At 67.0% G+C, this 21772-nt stretch overlaps 2 protein-coding genes across 6 annotated transcripts; both read right to left on the reverse strand.

Moving 5' to 3' along the window:
* Positions 1-2263: 2263 nt before the first annotated feature.
* On the reverse strand, positions 2264-5223 carry NAT8L (N-acetyltransferase 8 like; the record flags this gene model as incomplete). Its single annotated transcript, XM_084234119.1, has 3 exons — positions 2264-2631; positions 3984-4148; positions 4869-5223. 3 exons carry the CDS (start codon positions 5221-5223, stop codon positions 2264-2266), a joined length of 888 nt encoding a protein of 295 aa, XP_084090245.1.
* Positions 5224-9180: 3957 nt separating this feature from the next.
* On the reverse strand, positions 9181-11604 carry NICOL1 (NELL2 interacting cell ontogeny regulator 1). Of its 5 annotated transcripts, none has more exons than XM_084233254.1 (4): positions 11502-11604; positions 10117-10252; positions 9787-9875; positions 9181-9288 (listed from the first exon to the last, which is right to left on the reverse strand). In XM_084233254.1, the coding sequence occupies exons 2-4, from the start codon at positions 10247-10249 to the stop codon at positions 9223-9225; spliced, it is 288 nt and encodes a 95-aa protein (XP_084089380.1). In that variant the 5' UTR covers positions 10250-10252; positions 11502-11604; the 3' UTR covers positions 9181-9222. The 5 variants fall into 5 exon arrangements, with proteins under 5 accessions (XP_084089380.1, XP_084089379.1, XP_084089377.1 ...); XM_084233253.1 differs by having other exon boundaries at positions 11448-11502; XM_084233251.1 differs by lacking the exon at positions 11502-11604 and adding an exon at positions 11246-11298.
* Between the last annotated feature and the right edge of the window lie 10168 nt (positions 11605-21772).

Consider the following 21772-nt stretch of genomic DNA (forward strand, 5'->3'; position numbering starts at 1 on the left):
AGCCAACCCAGACGCGCCACACGCATGCGCCGCTGCGCAGACCCCCGAGGACAAGCCAGAGGTACAAGAGACATCGGAATCTCCGCAAACGTGTAAAATCCACACGTCACGGTGTGTTTGTGGGTGGAGGTGGCGGATGCGCCCCTGGCAGGCCCGGCCTCCGCCAGGTGGGAGGCCCTGAGGCGCTGGCCCAGCCCACCTGCAGGTGAGGCCTGTCCTGGCCCAGCCCATGCCAGCCTCTGGGCACACAGGTGCCCCTGCCCACCCCAGCAGCCGGCAGTCGCTCCAGGCCTGGGCCCCCCGCCGTCTCCCCTGAATCCTGGCAGCAGCAGAGGGGCAGCACAGGAATGTCGGGGTCAGGCCAGCCTCCACCCCCGGGACCACCCCGAAGATGAGGCGAGCCCAGCGCTCCTCCAGACGCCAGCAGGACAGGAGCGGGCCACGCCCCTGCCAGCAGCTGCCGCTGGCTGCCCCAGGATCCTCCAGGCCGTCCCGGCCCCAGTGAGTCCAGTGGCCACGTAGCCTCCACGGGCACCGGCTCGGGGGACACTGGCGGGACCCCCAACTACACCAGGCAGGGCCCAGCCCATCATGCTGACCCACACAGCCCCCAGCACGCCCCACGCCGACTACGGCCGCCCCGAGCCAGAGCACAACCGAGCAGAGAGGAAGAAGGCACGACTGTTTCCGTTTTGCTAAAACACTTTACGTCTGTCTGTATAATCCAGATTAACAAAATCTGAGAACTGCAAGAAAATAGGGTGCCGATTTCTGTACAGTCTACAAAACTCCCGTCCCCGAGCGGGGCCGGGCCCACCAGGGAGGAATGTACAGGGGAAGGGGCTGTACAGGGCTGGCCGGTGTCTCGGAGACGGTCCGGGGCCTCTCGCCTGCTCTCCGAGTGCCCCTCACGAAGGCCCCGCACCTGGGACCCAGCTCGGGGCCCGCTGTGCCGGCCGCGCCCCCCGCCGCACCCCCCATGGCAGGTCGGGGCCATCGTGCCCTCGGCCACCGCCGCGGCCAGGCCCGGCTGGCAGCCAGACATGCAGGCGCTGCCAACCGCCTTCCCCCCGGGCCGCCCCTCGCCGGAGCTCCCGCCCTGACCGAGGGAGGAGGCCAGACCCCAGTCGCCAGCCCGCAGGCTCGCGGACGGGACACGCCTGTCAGGGCCGCGCCGGCTCCCCCACCAGGGCTCCGGGGAACGTGCTGCGCCTCCCCTCGGCCCCCAAAGCCCTGGACAGGGGTGGCCCAGAGCCGCCTCCAAACCAGGAATGCTCTCCCGGGGGAGAGCACCAGGGTCTCCCTCCAGATGCCAAGCCCCGCGGCCCTCCGCCCGCCCGGCCACCCCCCCCGCCCGGCGGGCCGCAGCAGCGCGCGTGCCGCGCCCCGGGCGGGTGAGGGGTAGACTCCCGTGAGTCCCAAGAGTTAAGTCATGCAGGTGCTATTCTGTCTACGTAACGGAGTGAAAACTGGGTCGGTTTCAGGCTAGGAGAAGCTGTGGGCTCAGTGGCGCTGGCAGCCGCCTGGGTTGGTGAAGATTCTCTCGGGGCAGGGCCCGCCGGCCGCGGGACAGGAAGGGCCTAGGGTCTGGGAGAGGCCATCAGGGTGGAGCTGGTGCCTGGGAGGGGACCCCAGCCCTGCCCCCCAGCTGTCCTGAAAGGCCCGGCACAGCCGTGCACCAGGCTGCTCCGGGACCCCACCTGGGTGCTGACGCCCGTCGGCCAAGCCGGGGCAGGGGCCGAGGGGGAGACAGGCGAAGCGAAGCCGACAAGGAGAAGCCGGGGCGGGCGGGCGGCCCCGCGGCGGCGGGGCGCGGGCCGGGATTCACACCGCCTGGGTCCAGGCTGGCAGGGCGGCGGGCGGGGGCTGTGGGCATGCGGCATGCTGCAGCCCGCACACCCTCGCATGCAGAGCGAAGCAGGCCCGCAGCCAGCCTAGCCGGCACCATGGCCCGGCCACAGCCTGGCTGGCGACCAGGGGTCTGCCGGACGGGCTCGCGGCAGAGGCGCTGTGCTTGGGGAACCTTCCCCGGGGCCATGGGCCGGGGGCACCCCTCGAGCCAGCGCCGGCAGCCAGGCCTTCGGGGCTGGGTCTCTCCAGGGACAGCCCTGGCAGGCCGGGCAGGACAAGGGGCGGGGGCTGCAAGCACTGGAGCGACAGCCCCACTTCCCGGGAACCAGCTGGAGGCCCGATCGCGTGGTGTTGGGAGGGGAGGCCCAGCGCAGCGCTGAGGGGGTGGCCGCGGGCGGGCGGGCAGGGCCGGTCACTCCTCGCGAAGCTGCAGGCGGTAGCGGTGGTAGCGGACCTGGAAGAAGAGGCGCTCGGCCAGCGAGAGGGTCATGCCGGGCAGCACATAGTGGTCACTCGAGCCCATGTGTCTGAAGCCCAGCGACTCGTAGAGCTTGTGGGCAGCCACCTTGACGGCCGTCGTGCCCAGCACCACGGCGGAGTAGTTGTGCAGCAGCGCGAACTCCAGCACCTTGCGGCCCAGCGCCTTGGCGATGCCCTTGCCACGGAAGCGGGCGTCCACTGACATGCGCAGCAGCTCCACTGTGTTGTCCGCCTCGTGGGCCCGCGCCGCCACGATGCCCACCACGTTGCCGTCCAGCACGGCCACCCAGAAGCAGGAGCCTGCGGAAGACAGGGCGTCAGGGCACGGACAGCCACCCTGCTGCCCACTCGTGGCCGGCCCCTGGGTCTGACAGCAGCCGGGGAGGCTCCAGGCTGCAGCCCTCCCCGGGGACCCAGGGCTGGCCGGGCCTCAGCCGAGGGCCCCGCCAGCTCCCCCAGGCCAAATGCCCAGCCAGCCGACCTGCCGACCCAGATACCTGGGTCCCACCAAACTCGACACCCCAGGATTGGAGAGCAGCCAGGAGGGAGACCCAAAAGGACTCCTGGAGCGGGGCTGAGGCAGGCGGGGACAGTGGGGCCACCTCTGGGGCACCCACGCCCCTGGGAGCCCCGTGGGCCCCATGTCAGGACACTAGAGGCAGCTCCTGGCACAGAGGACGCTTCAGAAATCCAGTGGGAGACCGAGGACGGCCGTGGTACTGCTGTGACCCCCACTGACCTGAGCCTCTCCTGGGCAGACAGCCCGGGGGCCAGGCCAAAGCCACCCACCGCCTGGCCCAATCACAGCCCGAGCGGGGCAGGAGGGCCGAGAGAGGCCCCAGGAGGCGCGGAGTGAGGAGGGGGCCGCAGGCCGGGGAGGGGGGTCCCCACAGAGGAGCAGCCCCGCCCGAGCCCTGCCCCCCCACCCGTGCTGCTGGTGCCGTGTGGGTCTCTTTGGACCAGACGGAGCCAGGCAGCGTGGACTCGGGGCTGTGAGGTGCCAGGTCTGCCCCGGGGTGCGGAGGGCCTGGGCTCGCGGGGTGACCAACACTGACGGCACAGCGGCTGGCAGTGCCGGGGCCCCCTCACACGGGGCGCCTCGCCCCGCTTGTCCCAGCTGCCCTCCCCTGGCACACACGGGGCCCCCACCTGACCCGAACCAACCGTCCCAGCTCTGCCAGCTGGGGACACCCCCGCACCCAGAAGGCCTCGCCCCCCACAAAGGCTGGAGAGACCCAAGTGGCCGTGCCCCAGGACTCAGCCTGCCCTGGGACCAGGTCCAACCTGCCCTGGGCAGGAGGCCGGTGTGGGTGGCCGGATCCTCCCTCCTGACCTGGGGGATCCCGCGCTCCCAGGGTTCTCTCTGCCCCTCCGCCGCCTCTACCCTCGCCCGGCCCCCCGCAGAGTCCCCTCCGCCCAGGGCCCTGGCACTCCCGGCCAGCCCCGCAGCCACAGGCGGGCGGGAGGGTGAGACCTCCAGCAGCCCCGCGCCCGGCCGTCAGCACCGGCCTGCGGAGGGCAGGGCGCGGGCCGGGCACGCTGGGGAGCCGCGCGGCAGGGCCGGGTCTGTCCCCGCAGCCTGCCGGGCCGCGGCACTGCGCGCGCTGGCCGGAGCCCCCTCGGCACCAGGCCGGAGGGCGGCGAGGGCTCACCCGGGGGCTTCATGTAGTAGCGCTCGATGTCCGCCATGTCCGTGTGCAGCGCGCAGTCCAGGTAGGCGAGGACCACCTTGCGGCTGTAGTAGTAGCGCAGGCCCAGCAGCGCGGCCGGCACCAGGCTGGTGAGCAGCAGCGAGCGGGTCAGCGCGAAGCAGAGCACTGCGGGCAGAGGCGCGCCTGAGCCGGGCCCGGCCCGCCCCCGCCCCTGCCCCTGGGGCCGCGTCCGGCCAGCGCGCGGGCCCCCGCCGGGCTGTCCTCCCCCTGCCGGCCGCGGAGCGGGCGCTGCCCCGTCGGGCCCGGCCGCGTGACCTTGGCGCGGCGCCCGGGCCTCCCGCAGCTCGTGCGGCCGCGGCCGGGCCTCTGCGCAAAGGCTGCGCGCCCCCCGCCCCCCCCCCGCGCGCCCCGGCCCCGCACGAGGGCGGCCCCGCGGGGATGACAGGCGCCCGCGCCCCGCCCCCACCCGGGCCGCCCGCGGCGGCGCCCGTTCCCACGCCCGGGCCGGCCCCGCCAACGCCGCGGGGTGCGCGGGGGTCCGGGGGCGCGGGGGTCCGGGGGCGCGGGGGTCCGGGGGCGCGGGGGTCCGGGCGCGGGGGTCCGGGCGCGCAGGGGTCCGGGGGAGCGGGGGGTCCGGGCGCGCGGGGGGTCCGGGGGCGCGGGGGTCCGGGAGCGGGGGGTCCGGGCGCGCAGGGGTCCGGGGGAGCGGGGGGTCCGGGCGCGCGGGGGGGCCGGGGGCGCGGGGGTCCGGGCGCGCGGGGGTCCGGGGGAGCGGGGGTCCGGGCGCGCGGGGGGCCGGGGCCGCGGGGGGGCCGGGGGCGCGGGGGTCCGGGGACGCGGGGGGGCCGGGCGCGCGGGGGCCCGGGGGCGCGGGCGCGCACTGACCGGCCAGCAGGGCGTAGAGCAGCTGCGCGCGCGGGTGCTGCCGCAGGCCGCGGAAGGCCGTGTTGGGGATGCGCTCCATGATGCCGTCGTAGAAGATGCGGCGCGCCGCCTCCTGCTCGGCCGCGCGGAACTCGCGGATGTGCACCCCGCGCCCCCCCGGCGGCCCCGCGCCCCCCGCGCCGCCCCGGGGCTGGGGGCCGGGCGCGGGCGCGGGCGGGGGCGCGGCGGGCCGCGGGGGCCACCGGGCTCCGGCGGCGGCGCGCCGCGCGTCCTTCGGGGCCCCCGGCCGCGCCTCATGGTCCTCGGCGGCCACGATCTTCGTCTCGCAGACCATGTCGGGGGGCCCACACTGCATGCACCCGGCCGGGCGGCGCGGGGACGCGGCCGGGGGGGCGCGGCCGGCGCGGGGCAGGGGCGCGGCGCCCTCGGGCCCGCGGGGCGGCGGCTCAGGGGCGCGGGGCGAGCGCGGGCGGCCGGGGCGCGCGCGGGCAGCTGCGCCGCATCTTGGAGAAGCGCTTATAACGCGGCGGCGCGGCCGGGCGCAGGGTCCTAGCGTCCACTGCATTGGCTGCGCGGGTCGCCATGTGATCTGGGGGCGGCGCGCTCCGCGCTGCGCCGCGGCCGGCCGGTGCGACGGGGCGGCCCGGGGGCGCCGCCGGCCGCGGGGGGCGCGCGGCCGGGGCGCCCCGCCCGGAGGCGGCGCCGCGCCCGCGGGAGCCCCCGACGCGGCCGCCGCCGCCCGCCCGCGCAAGCGGGTCCCCCTCCGGGGCGGCCTCGCGACCCCGCCCCCCTGTCTGGGCGCCGAGCCGGGCCCCGGGGAGGGGCGCCCCGGGCGCCCGCGCCCCCACCCGGGCCGCGGCCGTGGGAACCCGCTGCGCGCGAGGTCGAGGCCGGCGCCGCCCGCCGCCCCGCGCGCCCCGGCGCGGCGCAGCCCCCCCGCGGCCCGACACCCGCCGCCCGCCGCCCGCCGCCCGCCGCGGGGTGCGGGGCGCAGGACCCCTCCCGGCTCGGCCCCCGCCCTCCCGGCCCGCGCATGCGCCCCGCGGTCTCGGTGCAGGTGCTTCGGGGCTCCCGCCGCGTCCTCCGCCCGCGCGCCCGGCCGCCGCCGCTGCGCCCCGCCCGCGGGGCCTGGGGGGGCGGTGGCCGCCCGGCCTCTCCCCGCCCGGCCGGGCTCCCGGGGCCGGCGGAGGACGCTCGGCGCACGTGGGCCGCGCGCGGCCGGGCCGGGCCGGGCCGGGCCGGGGCCCGGGGACTGGGCAGCGGGGCTGCGGCGCGGCCTCGGGGCGGTGGGGCGCGGAGGACCCGGACTCGGGAGTCAACCGGCCCACCGCGGGGGGCCCCCCGCCCGGCCGCGACCTTCCAGAACGCGCCTTCCCGGGCGCCCCTGGGGACACCGCGGCCCTCAGGGCCCGTGGGCGGCGACCCCCACCCCGCGGCCCGGCTGGGCGCTTGGACCCGCTGCTGGGGGAGGGGCCGGCGGGGCCGGGCCGGAGCCGGGGGGAGGGGCCTGGGGCAGAGCCCAGCCCGCCTGGCCACGGGGGCTCCGGGCCGGCCTCGCCGCGCGTCACCCTGCACCCCCCACCCCCGTCCCTGAAAGGCTGGCGGCGGGACGGCCACCCCGGGCCCTCGCTGGACGGCCGGGAGGCGGCGGCACCCGTGCCCAGCCGGGAAGCTGCGGCGGCCTGACGCCCCGCCCGGAGCAGGGCGGCCCGGGCCTGGCTCGGTGCCCTCCTGCCCCTCCTCGCCGCCCGGGGCCCGCCTAGGCAGGGGCAGGCCCGTGGGGCGCAGGGCAGGGAGCAGCCGGGGCCCTGCCTGCCCCGCAGTCTGTGCCCGGAGGCCCTGCTCGCCCACCCGGCCTCGCCCTGAGTTCCCCAGGGAGGACCAGGGCCCGGCGCGCCCTGGCAGGGCGCTCCTCGGAGCAGCGCCCCAGGGGAGGGTCCTGCAGCCCCCCAGACGCGGGCCTCCTCCAAGGCGCGGGAGCTGGGATGCTGGGGCGCGCTGGGGCAAGGCCAGGAGTCCCCAGGAAGAGCCAAGAGGCCGGGGGAAGGGAAGGGAGGCCAGTGCCACAAGGGCAGCAGCAGAAGCCCCGAGGACCAGAGGCCGCAGGCACGCCACCCTGTCCAGTGGCCACCCTGTCCAGTGGCGCAGACAGGGCCCCTGTCGTCCTGCCGCCTGCGGCCACGGCCACAAGCCAGGCGCTGTGCCGCCATCTTCCCCTCCGCTGGGCCCAGGGCGGCCATCAGGCTTTGGGCCTGGAGAGAACAAAGCCTGCCCCTGGGGCTTTGCACTGCAGGCCTGCCGCGGGGTCCCACAGACAACCCCCGCAGCAGAGAGACGGGCAGAGCAGGCGAGGTGGGGTGAGGGTCCGGGTGCCCCTGAGGCAGGAGGAGCTGGTTCCCTTGCAGCCCTGTTTTCCGGGGGCTCCTTGAAGACACAGGGAGCCGATGACTCAGGGCCTGGGAGGCAACGTCTCCAGACGGAAGGGTGGTGGAGGCTGAGAGGCAGGGGAGGGCCAGACCTGGGGGTGCTCCCCGAGCAGAGCACGCAAGCGCAGGAGCGCTGCAGGCAGTGGGGCAGGGGCAACAAGGCCAACACAAACTCCAGGAAAAACGAAAGCTATCCCAGAGATGACGCGGGCCCCACCCAGGCTTGCCCAGGCAAGCCAGCCCTGGGCGCCACCTCTGGCACCCACCACACAGGCCACACTCCTCACAGTTGTCCAGCTGGCTCTCTCCGCTCCTCCGAGCCCCCCATTCTGCCTCCCCCACCCCCAAATGACTGCTCTTGCCAAGGTCAACAGTGACCAGAGTGGCCAAGTCCAGTGTCCTTGTTTGACCTCAGTAGCATGACATGCTGACCTGCCCCCTGGCAGGGTGCCCTCATGCCATCAGCACCACCTTTCCTCTGTCCACACTCAGGCTACAGGGCCTGGGCACCACCTCCCACCAGCTCCCACCAGCTCCCTCCAGCCCCTCCCAGGCCTGTCCGTCCAGTTGCCTCCTAGGCTTCTCTGCTCAAGACACCCCGCAAGCCCACCCCGGCCAGTGCCTTCCTGCCCGGCCACTCCCTTCCTCGACCCTCCCCAAATCCCTGCTGGCTCCACCCCAAACACAACAGGGATTCCCCGGGTCTCACCCCTCTGGCACGCCCTGACCCTTCTCCCCTTTGGCTCCCGGGCTGTTCTCCGCCATGCTGCCCCCGCACCCCCGCGGCTGGGGGCACCCAGAGGGCACTCGGGAAGCAGCTGTGCAAGGCAGCCCCCCGCCCCCCGCAGTTACCTCCCTAGCTTTCTGAGGCAAGCATTCCCGAGGTCCCCATCCTCTACAGGATAGAGACCCCAATTTGTGCCCGGGCTGACTGCCCGAAAAGTAAGCATTTCCACTGAAATTTTAATTTGGGATAAACAAGGAATAATTTTCAGCGTGGATGTCCCCATATTCCAGGGACCGTACCTGCCCTGGACAGGACTGCCGCTTTTCACACGAAAAAGAACCCCTTGATCTGTGTCTCCCTAAATCTGGCAAACCAAGCCCAGAACCCAGGCCACATCCGCCCTCCCAGCCGACAGGGCCCCCCGGGACATGCCCTTGAAGGTACCTGCGCGCCCCACGCCTGCCCCCTCCCAGCGCCCTGTCAGGGGGTCCAGGGCCGGAGGGCCCCCCACTGTACACCCCTCGGGTCTGGACATGAGGGCAGTTGAGACCCGCACCCCCAGGCCTGTCCGGGTTGGCATCATGGCCCCCACATCCAGCCATCCCCCAGGGCCCAGGAAGGACTCCAGCTTGTTGCCTGGGGTCCCAAAGCCTGTGGCCGGGCGCTTCTAGCCAGAAAAGCACTGACCACAGGGCTGGGCACAGGCGGGGTTTGGGAGGCCACGGGATGGGGGGGACCCTGGGGGCCCAGGAAGGCCTGCTCTGCCAGAGCTGGGCACTGAGGGCTCACAGCTCTGCTCTGCTGACAGGAGGGAGCACGGCGGTGCCCACCTGGGAGTCCCTGTGCCCCAGGGCCGCCCGGGCTGCGGGAGGCGGCGGTGGAGAGGGGTCCCGGCCTCCGTGCCCAGAGGAGCTGCTGCCTGAAGCTCCTGGGCCCAGGGAGCTCTGGCCACGGGGCACTGAGGAGGAGCCTGGGAGGCTCAGCGCCAGGGTGAGCCAGGCCAGTGGACACTCCCCCCACCTGAAACCAGGGCCCGCGGGCCGGGAGCAGGCCAGGCCCACACCACTGGGGCGGGCGCTGCAGGGCCGGCTGGGGAAACTGAGGCGAGAGGGCTGTGTGCGGGCTCTGGCGGTCAGAGCAGGAAGACAGGACACAGGCTGGCCGGGTCATGAGTTTATTGGCGGGCAGGGCTGCGCGGTCCTCAGCTGCCGGGGGGCCAGCAGGCACACAGGGCGCGGCGCTCGGCTTGCAGGAGGAGGGTCTCGGTCTGCAAAGCCAGGCGGGGGCTCCTCAGGGCCTCATCTCCCGGCCGGGGGCCCGGGCCACCACCCGCAGCCCAGCCGCTTTTCCTTCCCCGCCTTCTCTTCTCAGGGGTCTGACTCCCTCCCGCACTCGCCCAGGGGACGGCCGGCCGCTTCTGGGGGCTTCTGGGGCCCCACCGGCATAGCAGGAGACGCCCCCTGGGCGGGAGGGTACAGGTCTCCGACTACTCAGGATGACCCGAGCGAGCGCGGAGCTGGCACCGCGGACACAGCCTGGGCCGCCGGCTCGGCTCGCCGCGCGCGGACTTCGCCGGCCTGGCCGGGAGCGCTCGGTCCGCGACTGGCCGCCCCCCCAGGGCCGGGGCCGCCGTCTCCCCGGGGCGGGGTCAAGGCCCCGGGCTGCGGCTGGGAACGGGGCGCTAGGGATGTCGGGGACCTGCCCGCGCTCCGAGGGTAACCGGGGCCAGCACGGGGGGGGGGGGGGGCGCCGGCCAGGGGCTCACCCGCGCGTCCAGGCTGCGGGCCGTCCTGCGCAGGTCCTGCAGGGCGCGCTGCATGAACTCGAACGCGTGGCAGTCCACGCACGGGCGGCCTGCGGGGGCGCGGTCAGGCGAGGGCCCCCCCGGCCCGGCCCGCCCCCCCCCGCCCCCGCCCCGGACCCCCGCCCCCCCCCGCCCCCCCCGCGCCCCCGCCCCCGCCCCCCCCGGCCCCCGCGCCCCCGCCCCCGCCCCCCCCGGCCCCCGCGCCCCCCGCCCCCCCGGCCCGCGCCCCCGCCCCCCGGCCCCCCGGCCCCCCGGCCCCCCGGCCCCCGCGCCCGGCCGCGGCGCACGCACTCTGCGCGGGGACGGCGCTCCCGGCGGGGGGCTCGGCGCGGGCCCGGGCGCTCAGCAGCAGCAGCAGCAGCAGCAGCAGCAGCGGCCCCGGCGGCGGCGACGGCGGGGGGCGGCGCGCGTGCGGGGGCGCCATGGCCTGGGGAGGAGCGGCCCCAGCCGGGGGTCAGCGCGCCCCGCGCCGCGAGCCCGGCCCGCCCCCCGCCCCGGCCCAGCGCACCCCGCCCCCCCCGCACCCGCCCCGCCCCGCCCCGCCCCGCGCGCGGGCCCGGCGAGCCGCACCCCACCCTACCGCGGAGCTGCGACCCCGACAGCCGCGCGGGGAGGCGCTCGGCACGGCGCATGCGCCTCGCGCGCCCCGCCCCGCCCGCGCGCCGGCGTCGCCATGGAGACCGGAGCGCGCGCGGCCCGTTTAAAGGGGCCGAGGGGAGGGCGCCCCGCGTGGCCCGCGCGCCCCGGGGCCTCGTCCGCGTCCGCGGGCCGGGCAGGCGGGAGGGCTGCCTGGAGGCGGCGGCGCCCGCGCGGCCCTCCAAGGCGCGGCGCCCGCGGCTGCAGCTCGGCGGCCCGGGGTTTGGGGGGGCCCGGGGACCCCCAGGCGGGGCCCGGCGCGGGCCGGGGCGAGGGCAGCGCGGGCAGGGCCGCCTCCGCGCCGGGCCGGGCGGGGGGCCGGGGCGCGGGGAACGCGGGGCCGCAGCCGGCCGGACGCGCGCGTCTCCGCGCCCCGCTTTGGCCGCAGCCCCGCGGGGCCGGCGCTCGGCGCCGCAGGCGGGACCGGGCGGGGCTGTCGCCGGCTCCGGGACGGTGGCACGCGCGCCCGCGGCCACCGCGCGCACAGGCCCTTGCGCGGGCTGCCCCGGGCTGCGGCCCCCCGGCCCGCCCGGCCCCCCCGGCCCGCCCGGCCCGGCCCGGCCCGGCCCGCGCACCGCCGCGTCCGCGCCGCGCCCTGGCTCGGCCCCGCGTCCGGAGCGCCCAAGCCGGGCCCCGCCTCGCTGGACCGGGAAGGGTCGCTGGTCCGGCGCCTGCGTCGGGCTCGCGCCCCACCTCCCGGCCCCCGCACCCCGGAATCTGCTTCCCCTCCGGGCCTTCCCCCCCTTCGCAGCCAGCCCGCCGCTCTGCGCCCGTGCGCCCCTACCGAGAGCTTGGGGGGAGGCCCCCGCTGCTGCCTGAGTCCTGGGTGCCGGGTCACAGCGCTTCCTCTCCCCCCACCCAGCCCTCCCCATCCCCCAGGGCACCCACTTGCGCCGCCCGGCCCCCCCCAGCCCCCCCCCCCCCCCCCCCCCCGTCTTTCTCCTTGACTGATTTTTTTCACATTTAAACAAAACAACCCCCAGCACCTCCTTGTCTCACGGGCCAGTCTCTCCCCGGTCTTCCTCGGAGCCCGGTCCTACCTGCGCCCTCCCTCCCCGGCGACGCACACTCGTGGACCAGGCCCAGCGATCGGCCCTGGCGCCCCTCTGCTGCCCCAGGGCTCTGCTGGCCAGCCCTTCGCCCACACCGTGTCCCTGGCCTTGTCCCCTGCAATCGCCCATGGCCAGCTGTCCCCTGAGCGCTGGCCTGAGAGGAGTGGACTCTCAAGGGGAGTGTCCAAAAGTGCTCCCCAGTCAAGCCGGAAAACCCACGCTCCCCAGGGCAGCTGGCCCCCACCTGCTGGGCCCAAGGCCCAGGAGCCAGGGAACCCTGCCGCAGGCCTGGCCTCCCCGGCCCTGGTGCCAGCTGCCAGGCATCTGTCTTCAGCCCCTCGTGCGCTGCTGCCCATGTGGGCCAGTCCCCTGAGACAGCCAGAAGGCCCTCGGCTCACGGGGCTGTTTTATAGCGTGATGAAGGGACGTGATGTCAGTGCGCCCTGTCAGGCCTCTTCGAGTGTCCACTGGCCAGCACCACCCCCATCTCCAGGACGTCCTCAGCTCCGCCAGCTGGAACCTTAGTGGCTGGACAGCAGCTCCCTGCCCCTGGTGCCCACTATCTGCTTCCTGTCTCCATGGGATTGACCCTGCGAGCCCATGAGTGGGCCGTGGGTGTCTGTCATCCAGGCTCAGGCTGCGCGGGTCAGAGTCCCCGCCTGTGGGGGCTTGCACGGGGCCAGCGTGACTGGCCCAGCTGCTTGCCCTCCCCTCCCGGGAGTGGACTCTGGGCTCATTCCACATTTCAGCCAACGCAGCCAGGGCTGCCCTGCCAGAGGGACCTGACCAGGTGCTGCTGACTGTGCTGGGTGGGTCGGGGTGCAGCACCTCCACTGCGCAGGGATACTTGCCCCAGCCGCACCGCCCACCGGCTGCTGGGGTCCGCTCTGTCCTCTCCCGTGGGGAGGGCGGGATCTGAGGTCTCTCGAGGCCCCCTGTGCCTGCAGCATGGAAGAGAGCTGGGCAGTCAGATGACACAGGGTGGATGGGTGTGGGGTGCAGGCTGGAGGGCACGGACTAGGAGCGCAAGGGCTGCGTCCAGAAGGGAGCTGGCCAGGCACTCCCACCTCAGGGGTGGCAGGACACTGTGGCTGGGCCAGACGTTGCGCCCCGTGGCTCAGCCAGATCGAGCTGGAGATCAGACGGGGAGATGTGATACCTGGAAGCTCTGGGACGCCCCACCCCAACACACAGAACCACAACCCCTCTCTCTCCCTGGCTGCTGCCCCCTGGAGCCACAGTGCTGGTCTGGGGCTTTGGCCCCAGCTCTCAGGCCCTCGGAGAGGCTGATCATCCACTTGTGCTCACCTTGGGTCCCCCTGCACAGTCTCAGGGACCTCCTCCCAGAGCAGACGCACCTCACGGCCTCACCCCCAACTCTTAGCACTCAGGATGCCCTCACCTCACCCCTGCACTCACCTTCTCAGAGTAGGGCTGAGAGGGGGCCTGGTGGCCTGGGAGTCAGAGGGGAAGACTGTGGTACCACCTCGGGGAGGCGGGGCTGCGCGGTGCAGGGCACAGGGTCAGAGTGGGGCTTTGCTCAGGCCAGATGAACTTGCCCGAGGCTTCCAGCCCAGCAGCTCCGCTCCACCCCTGGTATGCATGGGCCACCCACGGGCCACCACCCGCTGCAGGGGGGGAGGCAGGGCAGGTGTAGGCTGATGGGCCGCCTGGGGGCAAAGAACAAGCAGAAAATGCCCGTCCCTGAGAAGCTTGCTCGGCTCAGAATGGTGCGGCTAACTGACTGACCGAGAAATGTGAAAACTTAAATTGTTTCTACGGGGTTCTGGGCGGGTCATGACCAGACAAGTGGCAGAAGTAAACTCGGATGCGCTCTGGGAGAAAGCAGCCTCCGGGCAGGCCTGGCCCTGGAAGCCCCCGAGCCCTCTGTCCGGACGCTGGGTGGGGCAGAGGCCACGCGCACCTGGGCCCCGATGGCAAGAAGAATTGACCCCAAGGGATGAGAAACACGGAAATGACCAGACGCAGGTTTTGGAGTAACACTACTTAGCATGTTTTTAAGAAGAACCTTAAAAATGTCAGGAAAGGGAACAGAACCAGTAAAAGTGACAGGTAAGGCTTGAAAAACAAACCAATAGCTTTTGATTGCTGAGTAGCATTCCATCGTGCACATGGACCGCATCTTCTTGCTCCAGTCATCTGTTTTGGGGCATTTGGGTTGTTTCCATAGCGTCGCTATTGTAAGTAGTGCTGCTATAAACATAGACGTGCTGGTGCTCTTTTTTTTTAAGATTTATTTTTTATTTATACAAGAGCTGGGGTACAGGCCAGAGGCGCGGGGTGGAGGAGGGAGTTGGATCAAAACAAGGTGGGTGGGAGTTGTACGGGGACTACGACCAAGATGAAAATGCAGGGCCTCCCAGGTGGCGCAGCAGTTGAGTGCTGGGTTGCGAAGCTGCCCGCGGCTGCGGCGCCAGTTCGATCCCCGGCTGCTCCCCGGCCACCGGAGGAGGGTCCCGCATGGCGCGCAGACCTCTCCTGCCGCCCGCTGCTCCCCTCAGCAGTGTCCTTCGGTCCTTCTGCCTGCTCTGCTCCCCGCTCTGGCTCTGGTGAATTCTCTCACCCTCCCAAGCTTCTGACTGTACCCAGTGCTTGTATAAACAAAACAAACAAATAAACTAAATAAATAAATAAAAAACATGCCTCTATTTAAAAAAAAAAAAAAGATGAAAATGCATACATTGTGCAAAAATGAAAAATGATGTAAAAATTAAATAAAATTAAAAAAGAATAATAAAGAAGGGAAGGCAGGCAGGCAGGCAGGCAAATAGAAATTCTAGAGAATTCTAGAAATCCAGTTAGGCAGGAGAGGCCCGTTGGACTCATGTGGAGCAGAGCTGAGACAGTTCAGCTGAACAGACAACACACTGTAAAATGGCCCGAATGAAGAAGGAATCTGAGCGGTGACAGAGAAGTGAGCCCCGTGAGGTGAGCCCCCACCCCTGGACAGCAGGGGCGCCGGCAGCGTCTGCCTGCGCGGCCCTCCTTGGAGCCCTGGAGCCCGCTGAAGGCGCACAGCGCAGGGCGAGCCTTGGACAGTGAACGGAAGTTCCTTTGGTAGATTTGGGCTCCTGACCCTGGAGCACTGCCCGTCCCGCCCAGGTCGTGTTCCCAGGCAGCCTGCCCCGGCGGGTGGAGGGAGGGTGACAAAAGAAGCCTCTGTCCTCCAGATTCGGGAGCTGTGCCTGGCTGATGGCTGCCCCCGGCCGCCGAGAAGCAGCCGGGAAGGCAGCCATCTCGCTGCCCCCACAGGTTCCCCGGCGTGGAAGTGACTGCCGCGTGCTCTGAGGCCTTTTCTCCCCTCACTTGGCTTGCCGCCGCCGCCTGTGTGAGCCAGACTTGAAAAACAAACAAACAAAAAACAAGACTTTTAAAAACAATTGCATGAACAGGAAAATCAGCCGGTGATCACACAGGCTCAGGTGAACCCTCCGGAAAGCCCCCGGGTTTGTACTTGAGCACAGAGACAACCTCCGACAGCAACAACCAAAGAGTCGAGAACAACATGACAAGAGAGCAAACTCCGAGGAGGCGGAACATCTTGTTTCCAGAGTCCCCACATTATCAGGTTCAAATGTCCAGTGAACAACAAAAACAGGCGGGTCACAAGACGGAGAAACCAAAGCAGGAACCATGCCCGGGAGAAATGCCAGCGCGCGCAGACAGCGCCTGGAGGACCCGCAGGACCATCCGCGCCAACAGGACTTAAACAAGCGTCTTGGAGGCGCGGCAAGACCTGCAAGAAGACATGGGGGCAGCCATGCTAGTACCAGACACTTCCATCCTCTGATTCACAGTGGTCCCCAGAGCAGGAGGACATTGTCCACCAACGAAAGCTTCAGCGCAGCAAGCAGACGTGAGTCCATGCCGCGAGGCTGACAGCGCCGCGGGAAGAAACAGGGCCGCGGGCAGCTGGGACTTCACCCCCGGCGCAGTGCAGGAGCCACCAGCAGGAGTAGCCAAGGGAGCAGAGGAGGACACCCGGACCCATCTGCCCGAGCAGGCAGGCTCGGCGCTCGCCGCCCACCCGCAAGGACACACGCGCACAGGACGTTGGCACGATGGACGGCGAGAGCCTGCCGGGCGGTGTCAGCGCCGTCCTCTCAGCCAGCGCTGCGCTCTTTGGCTGCTGTTTGCATGGAGCTTCTCCCACCCTTTTACGTGCGTGTCTTTGGTTTCTTTTTTTAAAAGATTTATTTTATTTATTTATGCACAAGAGCTGGGGTGCAGGCCAGAGGGGCGGGGTGAGAGGACTCACCAGAGACAGAGCGGGGAGCAGAACAGGCAGATTGACAAATACACTACTGAGGGGAGCAGCGGGGAGACAGGAGATGCCTGTTAGGCCATGTGGGTTTCTCCCTGGCAGGCAGGTAATCAAACCCGCGCTGCAGAGGCTGCGGACAGCTTCACAGCATGGAGCTTAACCTACTGCGCCACTGGGGAGGGCCCTATTTATTTATTTTTAAAGACTTATGCATACAAGGACTGGGGTACACGCCACAGGTGCGTGGGGAGGGGGTGAGGGCACTCACCAGAGACAGAGTGGGGAGCAGAACAGCCAGATCCACTGAGAAACACTGCTGAGGGGAGCAGCGGGGAGACAGACGAGCTCTGCTGCGCCCCATAGGTCAGCTCCCTGGCCTGGATCGAACTCAGGCCGGCCACGGTGGCTGCTGGTAGCTTGATAGCGGCTGAGAAGTAAGGCTTGGGCGACCAGGGAGGCCCCACTTGGGGTGTCTTTGGATCTGTGCAGAAAGCAGGTAGCTGGATGGTGTGTTTTTATCCATATTGGCAATAAATATCATACAAAGTATCTTCTCTAACCAGGAGAGGGTGAAGTTAGACATCAACAATAGAATTAAAACTGGAAAGTTCACAAATTTGTGGAAATTAAAGAACCAATGGATCAAAGAAGTCAAATGGAAATTGGAGGTGACTTAGGGGAGAACATGTTAAAACTTAACAGGACACAGAGAAAGCAGGGCTAAGAGAGAATTTACATTTTTATAAAAGACCTCAAATTGGGGGGGCCTCCCTGAGGAGGACTGGCCCCCAAATCTCAGCCAGTGACCGCTGTGGCCTGAATCCGAATCCAGCCAGGGAGCTACCCACAGGGCGCAGTAGACCCTCCTGTCTCACTTGCTGCTCCTCTCAGCAGTGGATTTCAGTGGATCCACCTGTTCTGCTCCCCACTCTGTCTCTGGTGAGTCCTTTCACCCTCCCGCGCCTCTGGCCTGTACCCCAGCTCTTGTATAAATAAATAAATTTTTAAAAATTAAAAAATATATCTAGAAAACTAGAGGAATGCAAAGAAACAGAGTTGCTTCTGCAAAAAGATCAATAGCATTGAAACTTTCAGTCATATGGAGGCTTTCCAGATATTTTTCACTATTGACTTCTAATTTAATTCCATTTTGACCAAAGAACATACTTCTGATTACCTGAATCGGAGTCAGCTGCACTCGCAGCGGCGGCCCTCTGGGGTGAGCTCTGCACTGTCCGCAGCCTGCTCCCAGTAGAGAGGCGTCTGATACCCTGCTAAATGGATGTTTCCCTAGTTCCCTCCTTCTTCTAACGGTTTTGTTTGCATTTCAAAGTTCTATCACTCATATAATTGTTACATGCTTTTAATGAATTGATTCTTTTATCACTATAAAGTGCTTTTTAAAAAAGACATTTATTTCTGCATACAACAGCTGGGGTGCAGACCAGAGGTGAGTGGGGTGTGAGAGGACCCACCAGAGACAGAGCGGGGAACAGAACAGGCAGATGGACTGAAATCCACTGCTGAGGGGAGCAGCGGGGGAGACAGGAGAGGTCTGCTGCGCCATGTGGGTAGCTCCTGGCCAAGATGGAACTCTGGCCGCAGTGGCTGCCGACAGCTTCATAAGTTGTGTCTTAACCCCTTGCACCACCAGGGAGGCCCTATAAAGTGCTTTTTATCCCTCGTAGTTTCTTACTCTGAAGACTGCTTTGCCTCATGGTAATGGAGCTGCTCAAATTTTCGTTTGATTCGTCTTTTTTTTTTTTTTAGAAAGTTCATTTTTAGGGATCTTTTTTTTTTTTTAGATTTATTATTTATTTATTTGTTTGTTTTGTTTACACAAGCACTGGGTACAGTCAGAAGCGCGGGAGGGTGAGAGAATTCACCAGAGCCAGAGCGGGGAGCAGAGCAGGCAGAAGGACCGAAGTAGGAGAGGTCTGCGCGCCATGCGGGACCCTCCTCTGGTGGCCGGGGAGCAGCCGGGGATCGAACTGGCGCCGCAGAGGCCGCGGGCAGCTTCGCAACCCAGCGCTCAACCGCTGCGCCACCGGGGAGGCCCTTGATTCGTCTTTTTACATCATTTTATTTTCATGTTTATATTTAAATTGAACTTTTTTTTTTAAAGATTTATTTATTTATGCACACAAGAGCTGGGGTACAGGCCAGAAGTGGGGGGGGGTGAGAGGATTCACCAGAGACAGAGTGGGGAGCAGAACAGGCAGACTGACTGAAATCCACTGCTGAGGGGAGCAGCGGGGGAGACAGGAGAGGTCTGCTGCGCCCTCTGGGAAGCTCCCTGGCCGGCTGGGGATTGAACTCGTGCTGCAGAGGCTGCGGATTGCTTCAAAGTGCGGTGCTTAACCCCTTGCGCCACCAGGGAGGCCTTTAAATTGAACTTCTTATAGATCATATACAATTGGGTCCCTTTTTTATGCAATCTGAAAACATGCCTTTTAATCGGCACGTGTAGACCCTGTGATGCGGTCATCGATGTGGCCGCTGAAGGATGAAGTCCTTCAACCACAAGGACAAAGCCTTTCCTTGCGGGAGAGTGGGCAGGGAGTGGGCGCAGCAGAAAGGAGGCTGTAGGCGCTCCCCCCTCAGGAGCTGTCATTGCTCCGGCTGGTCACACGTCTAGCACCATGCATGTTGACAATAAAAAACAGCCTTCGAGCTTGCCAGATGATGAGTGTGGACGGGAACAGCCTGGCGACTTGCAGTTCAGGACATGTGCGGCCCAAATTGGCGAATGCAGGTCCGCTGGCTGGGTAAAAGGACTGCAGCCATGTAGAGAACCCCCAACCCCCAGCTCTGGCTGCTCTGGCGGGCTGCTGCTCCTCCCCAGACAGGATGAGATGACTCTGGTCTGCAGGGTGGAGATGCAGCAAAGACAGGTGCCTGCAGGTGCAGGGACTGATGGCGCCTCAGCTCCCTCTGCAGGCCTCCTAGCTCCAGTGGCAGTTGGGGTGACCTAACAATTTCCTCCTTTTCTGTTGCTCATTGTCTATTGGATTTCCGGTTCCTCTCCTTAATTTACAAACATTCGGGCCTCCCTGGTGGCAGCAAGGGTTGAGTCTCAGCGCTATCAAGCTGTAGGCAGCCACCTCGGCCTGAGTGTGATCCCCGGCCAGGGAGCTACCCACAGGGCACAGCAGACCTCTCCTGTCTCCTCGCTGCTCCCCTCAGCAGTGTATTTCGTCCGTCTGCCTGCTCTGCTCCCCGCTCTGGCTCTGGTGAATCCTCTCACCCTCCCGCGCTTCTGACTGTGCCTAGTGCTTGTATAAATAAATAAATAAATGTTTAAAAAAAATTTTACAAACATTCCTTTTTTCATAAATGATAACCCATGATTGCTTTTGATACTGCAAGTACCTCCACCTGTCTTCCCTTTTTTTTTTTAAAGATTTATTTTATTTATTTACTTATGCATACAAAAGCTGGGGTGTAGGTCAGAAATGCAGAGGGTGAGAGGATTCACTAGACAGAGTGGGGAGCAGAACAGGTGGATACACTGAAGGTAATTATTTCAGACTGTCAGCCAGTGATATGAGACTTCTTAGCTGAATTATAGTTTTTGAATACTGGGAAAAATACTGCCTCAATTGTGTGTGCGTGTGTGTGTGCATGCACACGCACTATTCCCAGTGTATTAACTACATTGAAGTTTACTCTTCATTGTTACCATTTTCTCTCTTTTTTAAAATTTCTTTTTAATATATATGTATTTTTTTAATATTTATTTATACAAGGACTGGGGTACAGTCAGAGGCGAGGGAGGGTGAGAGAATTCACCAGAGACAGAGCGGGGAACAGAACAGGCAGATGGACTGAAGACACTGCTGAGGGGAGCAGCGGGGAGACAGGAGAGGTCTGCGCGCCATGTGGGTTTCTTCCTGGCTGGCTGGGAATCGAGCCGTGGCTGTAGAGACTGCGGACAACTTCACAGCGCGGCGCTCAACCCGCTGTGCCACCGGGGAGGCCCTTAAATTTTCTTTTTATTTATATATTTTCCATCATTGTTCATTTTTATTTATTTTTTAAAGATTTACTTATTTTTATACAAGAACCAGGGTACAGGCCAGATGCGCGGGAGGGTGATAGGATTCACCAGAGACAGAGCAGGGAACAGAACAGGCAGACGGACTAAAATACACTGCTGAGGGGAGCAGCGGGGACACGAGAGGTCTGTTGCACCATGTGGGATTCTCGCTGGCCGGCCGGGATCGAACCCGCGCCACAGAGGCTGTGAACAGCTTCACAGTGCGGTGCTTAACCGCTTGCACCACCAGGGAGGCCCTTTCATTTTTAAACATATTTGCTTCCCCCCACCCCCTCAGGTGTAGTCCCCACAGAATTTCCTTCACCAGTGCACCTGTGCACCATCACCACAGCCCCCTGTGCTCCGCCCTCCCTCCCTCTGATCCTTCCTCATCCCTCTGTCCTTTTACTTAGCTAGACAATCAACAAAACAATCAAGCCCTGATTTGTAGTGTGTGTCAACATTCATGGTGCAAATGTGACCACTGTCTCTGAGTTCAAGCTCCTTCCGTGGAAGGAAGCTGGGGTGAGCTTGCAGCAGCACACGCTTACACCACATTCCCAGAGTGGTTACCAGAGGCATAAATAACGTCTAGGAAGTGGGAACGCCTTGGAAGTAGTAAGATGAAGTTAGTATCTTGTAAAGGCAAAGTAGTAAAATAAATACAATGGGCTAATGAGAAACTTGTGAAGGTCCTGGAAATTTAACGATGGGTTCTTGCAAGGCTGTGAAAGCTCCAGCACCCAGCTGGGGGGGGGGGCAACTGGTACAGCCCCCTGGAGAGCCTCTGGGAGTCCTCTGTAACATCACCTGGTGCCTTTGAGCAACCCCCTGCTCTGGGGCCTGTATCTCCCAGCCCTCCCAGTCAAGAGGAGCTCCGACCAGGCTCTCACAGGCTGTTTGCAGGGCAGGCAATGGGAAGCAATGTGAGGGCTTAATCCTTGGGGAATATAAAGTTAACATGCGGTGGGTCTGTCCGCTGAAGACACAAAATACAGGGTTGTCATTAGCATTTGTCGGCACACACGTCAGGACATACTCCAAGCGCAGTAGAGCAGGGGTGAGGTGCTGGGGGAGAGCAGCGCGCTCTGGGGCTGGCGGTGGAAGAAAGACTTGGATGAAATAAAACCACAGTCTGCCCTCACCCCAAGCAAGGAGGACAGCGGGCCCTGACCCCAGGGCACTGCTCTGCAGCCCTCGCAGCAGCCCAGGCGCAGAGAGAAGGGGAGGCCGGGCCCTCCCAGTGGACTCAACCAAGCGGAAAGAGGGAGACTGAGCCATTAGGAAGACACAGGCTGGCGCTCGCGGTCCCCCAGACGGCTCGTGACAGGAGTGGGCAGACGCGCCAGACGGAGGAGGGAGGCGCGGGCGGCCGGAGGACAGGGCTGGGAGGTCGCCCCTAGGCGCGCCTTCCTGCGGTCAGAGGCCGGTTCCCCGGCTCTGGGCCCGGAGACTGGGGCTGCCTGGGGCACGCGAGGGGCTGCCCGGGGGAAGCCCCTGCCCGGGACGGTCCGGCTTCCGCTGAAATCTCTGCTTTGCGGCTTCACGGCTGACGCCCAAGGACGGCTCGGGCCGGCCGGCGGTGCCGGGGCTGACTTCGACCCGGGGGCCGGACGGCAGCGCCGGCCACGCGGGAGGGGCCGCCCCAGCCCCGACGGGTGCGGGCGGCGGCGCAGGCCCCAGCGAGCGCGGCCGCCGGGACGGGCGGGCCAGGCCGGGGAAGCCGCGCCGGCCCTCGAGGCGCGACCCGCAGCGCCTCGGCCTGGCGGGCCCTCGCGGGAGTGATCGGACGCGCGCCGGGGCCCGCCCGCGGGGAGCCCCGACTCTGCCGCCGGCTCCGACGGCCCCGGGCGCGGGGCGCGCCCCAGCTCCCGCGGGACCTCCGGCCTCGGCCTCCGCGCGGCGCGCCGCCCTGACGTCACCCTCCGCGCCGCC

The sequence above is a fragment of the Talpa europaea genome (assembly GCF_964194135.1).
Source record: "Talpa europaea genome assembly, chromosome: 5".
NCBI lineage: Eukaryota > Metazoa > Chordata > Mammalia > Eulipotyphla > Talpidae > Talpa > Talpa europaea.

What these genes read in the sequence shown, in the direction of transcription:
- NICOL1 (XM_084233254.1), bottom strand. Translation starts at nt 10,249, where the DNA reads ATGGCGCCCCCGCACGCGCGCCGCCCCCCGCCGTCGCCGCCGCCGGGG. An exon ending in GAGCGCCGTCCCCGCGCAGA is followed by an intron (nt 9,876 to 10,116) that starts GTGCGTGCGCCG and finishes GCGCCCCCGCAG; the next exon opens with GCCGCCCGTGCGTGGACTGC. An exon ending in CCCGCAGCCTGGACGCGCGG is followed by an intron (nt 9,289 to 9,786) that starts GTGAGCCCCTGG and finishes CTGGCTTTGCAG; the next exon opens with ACCGAGACCCTCCTCCTGCA.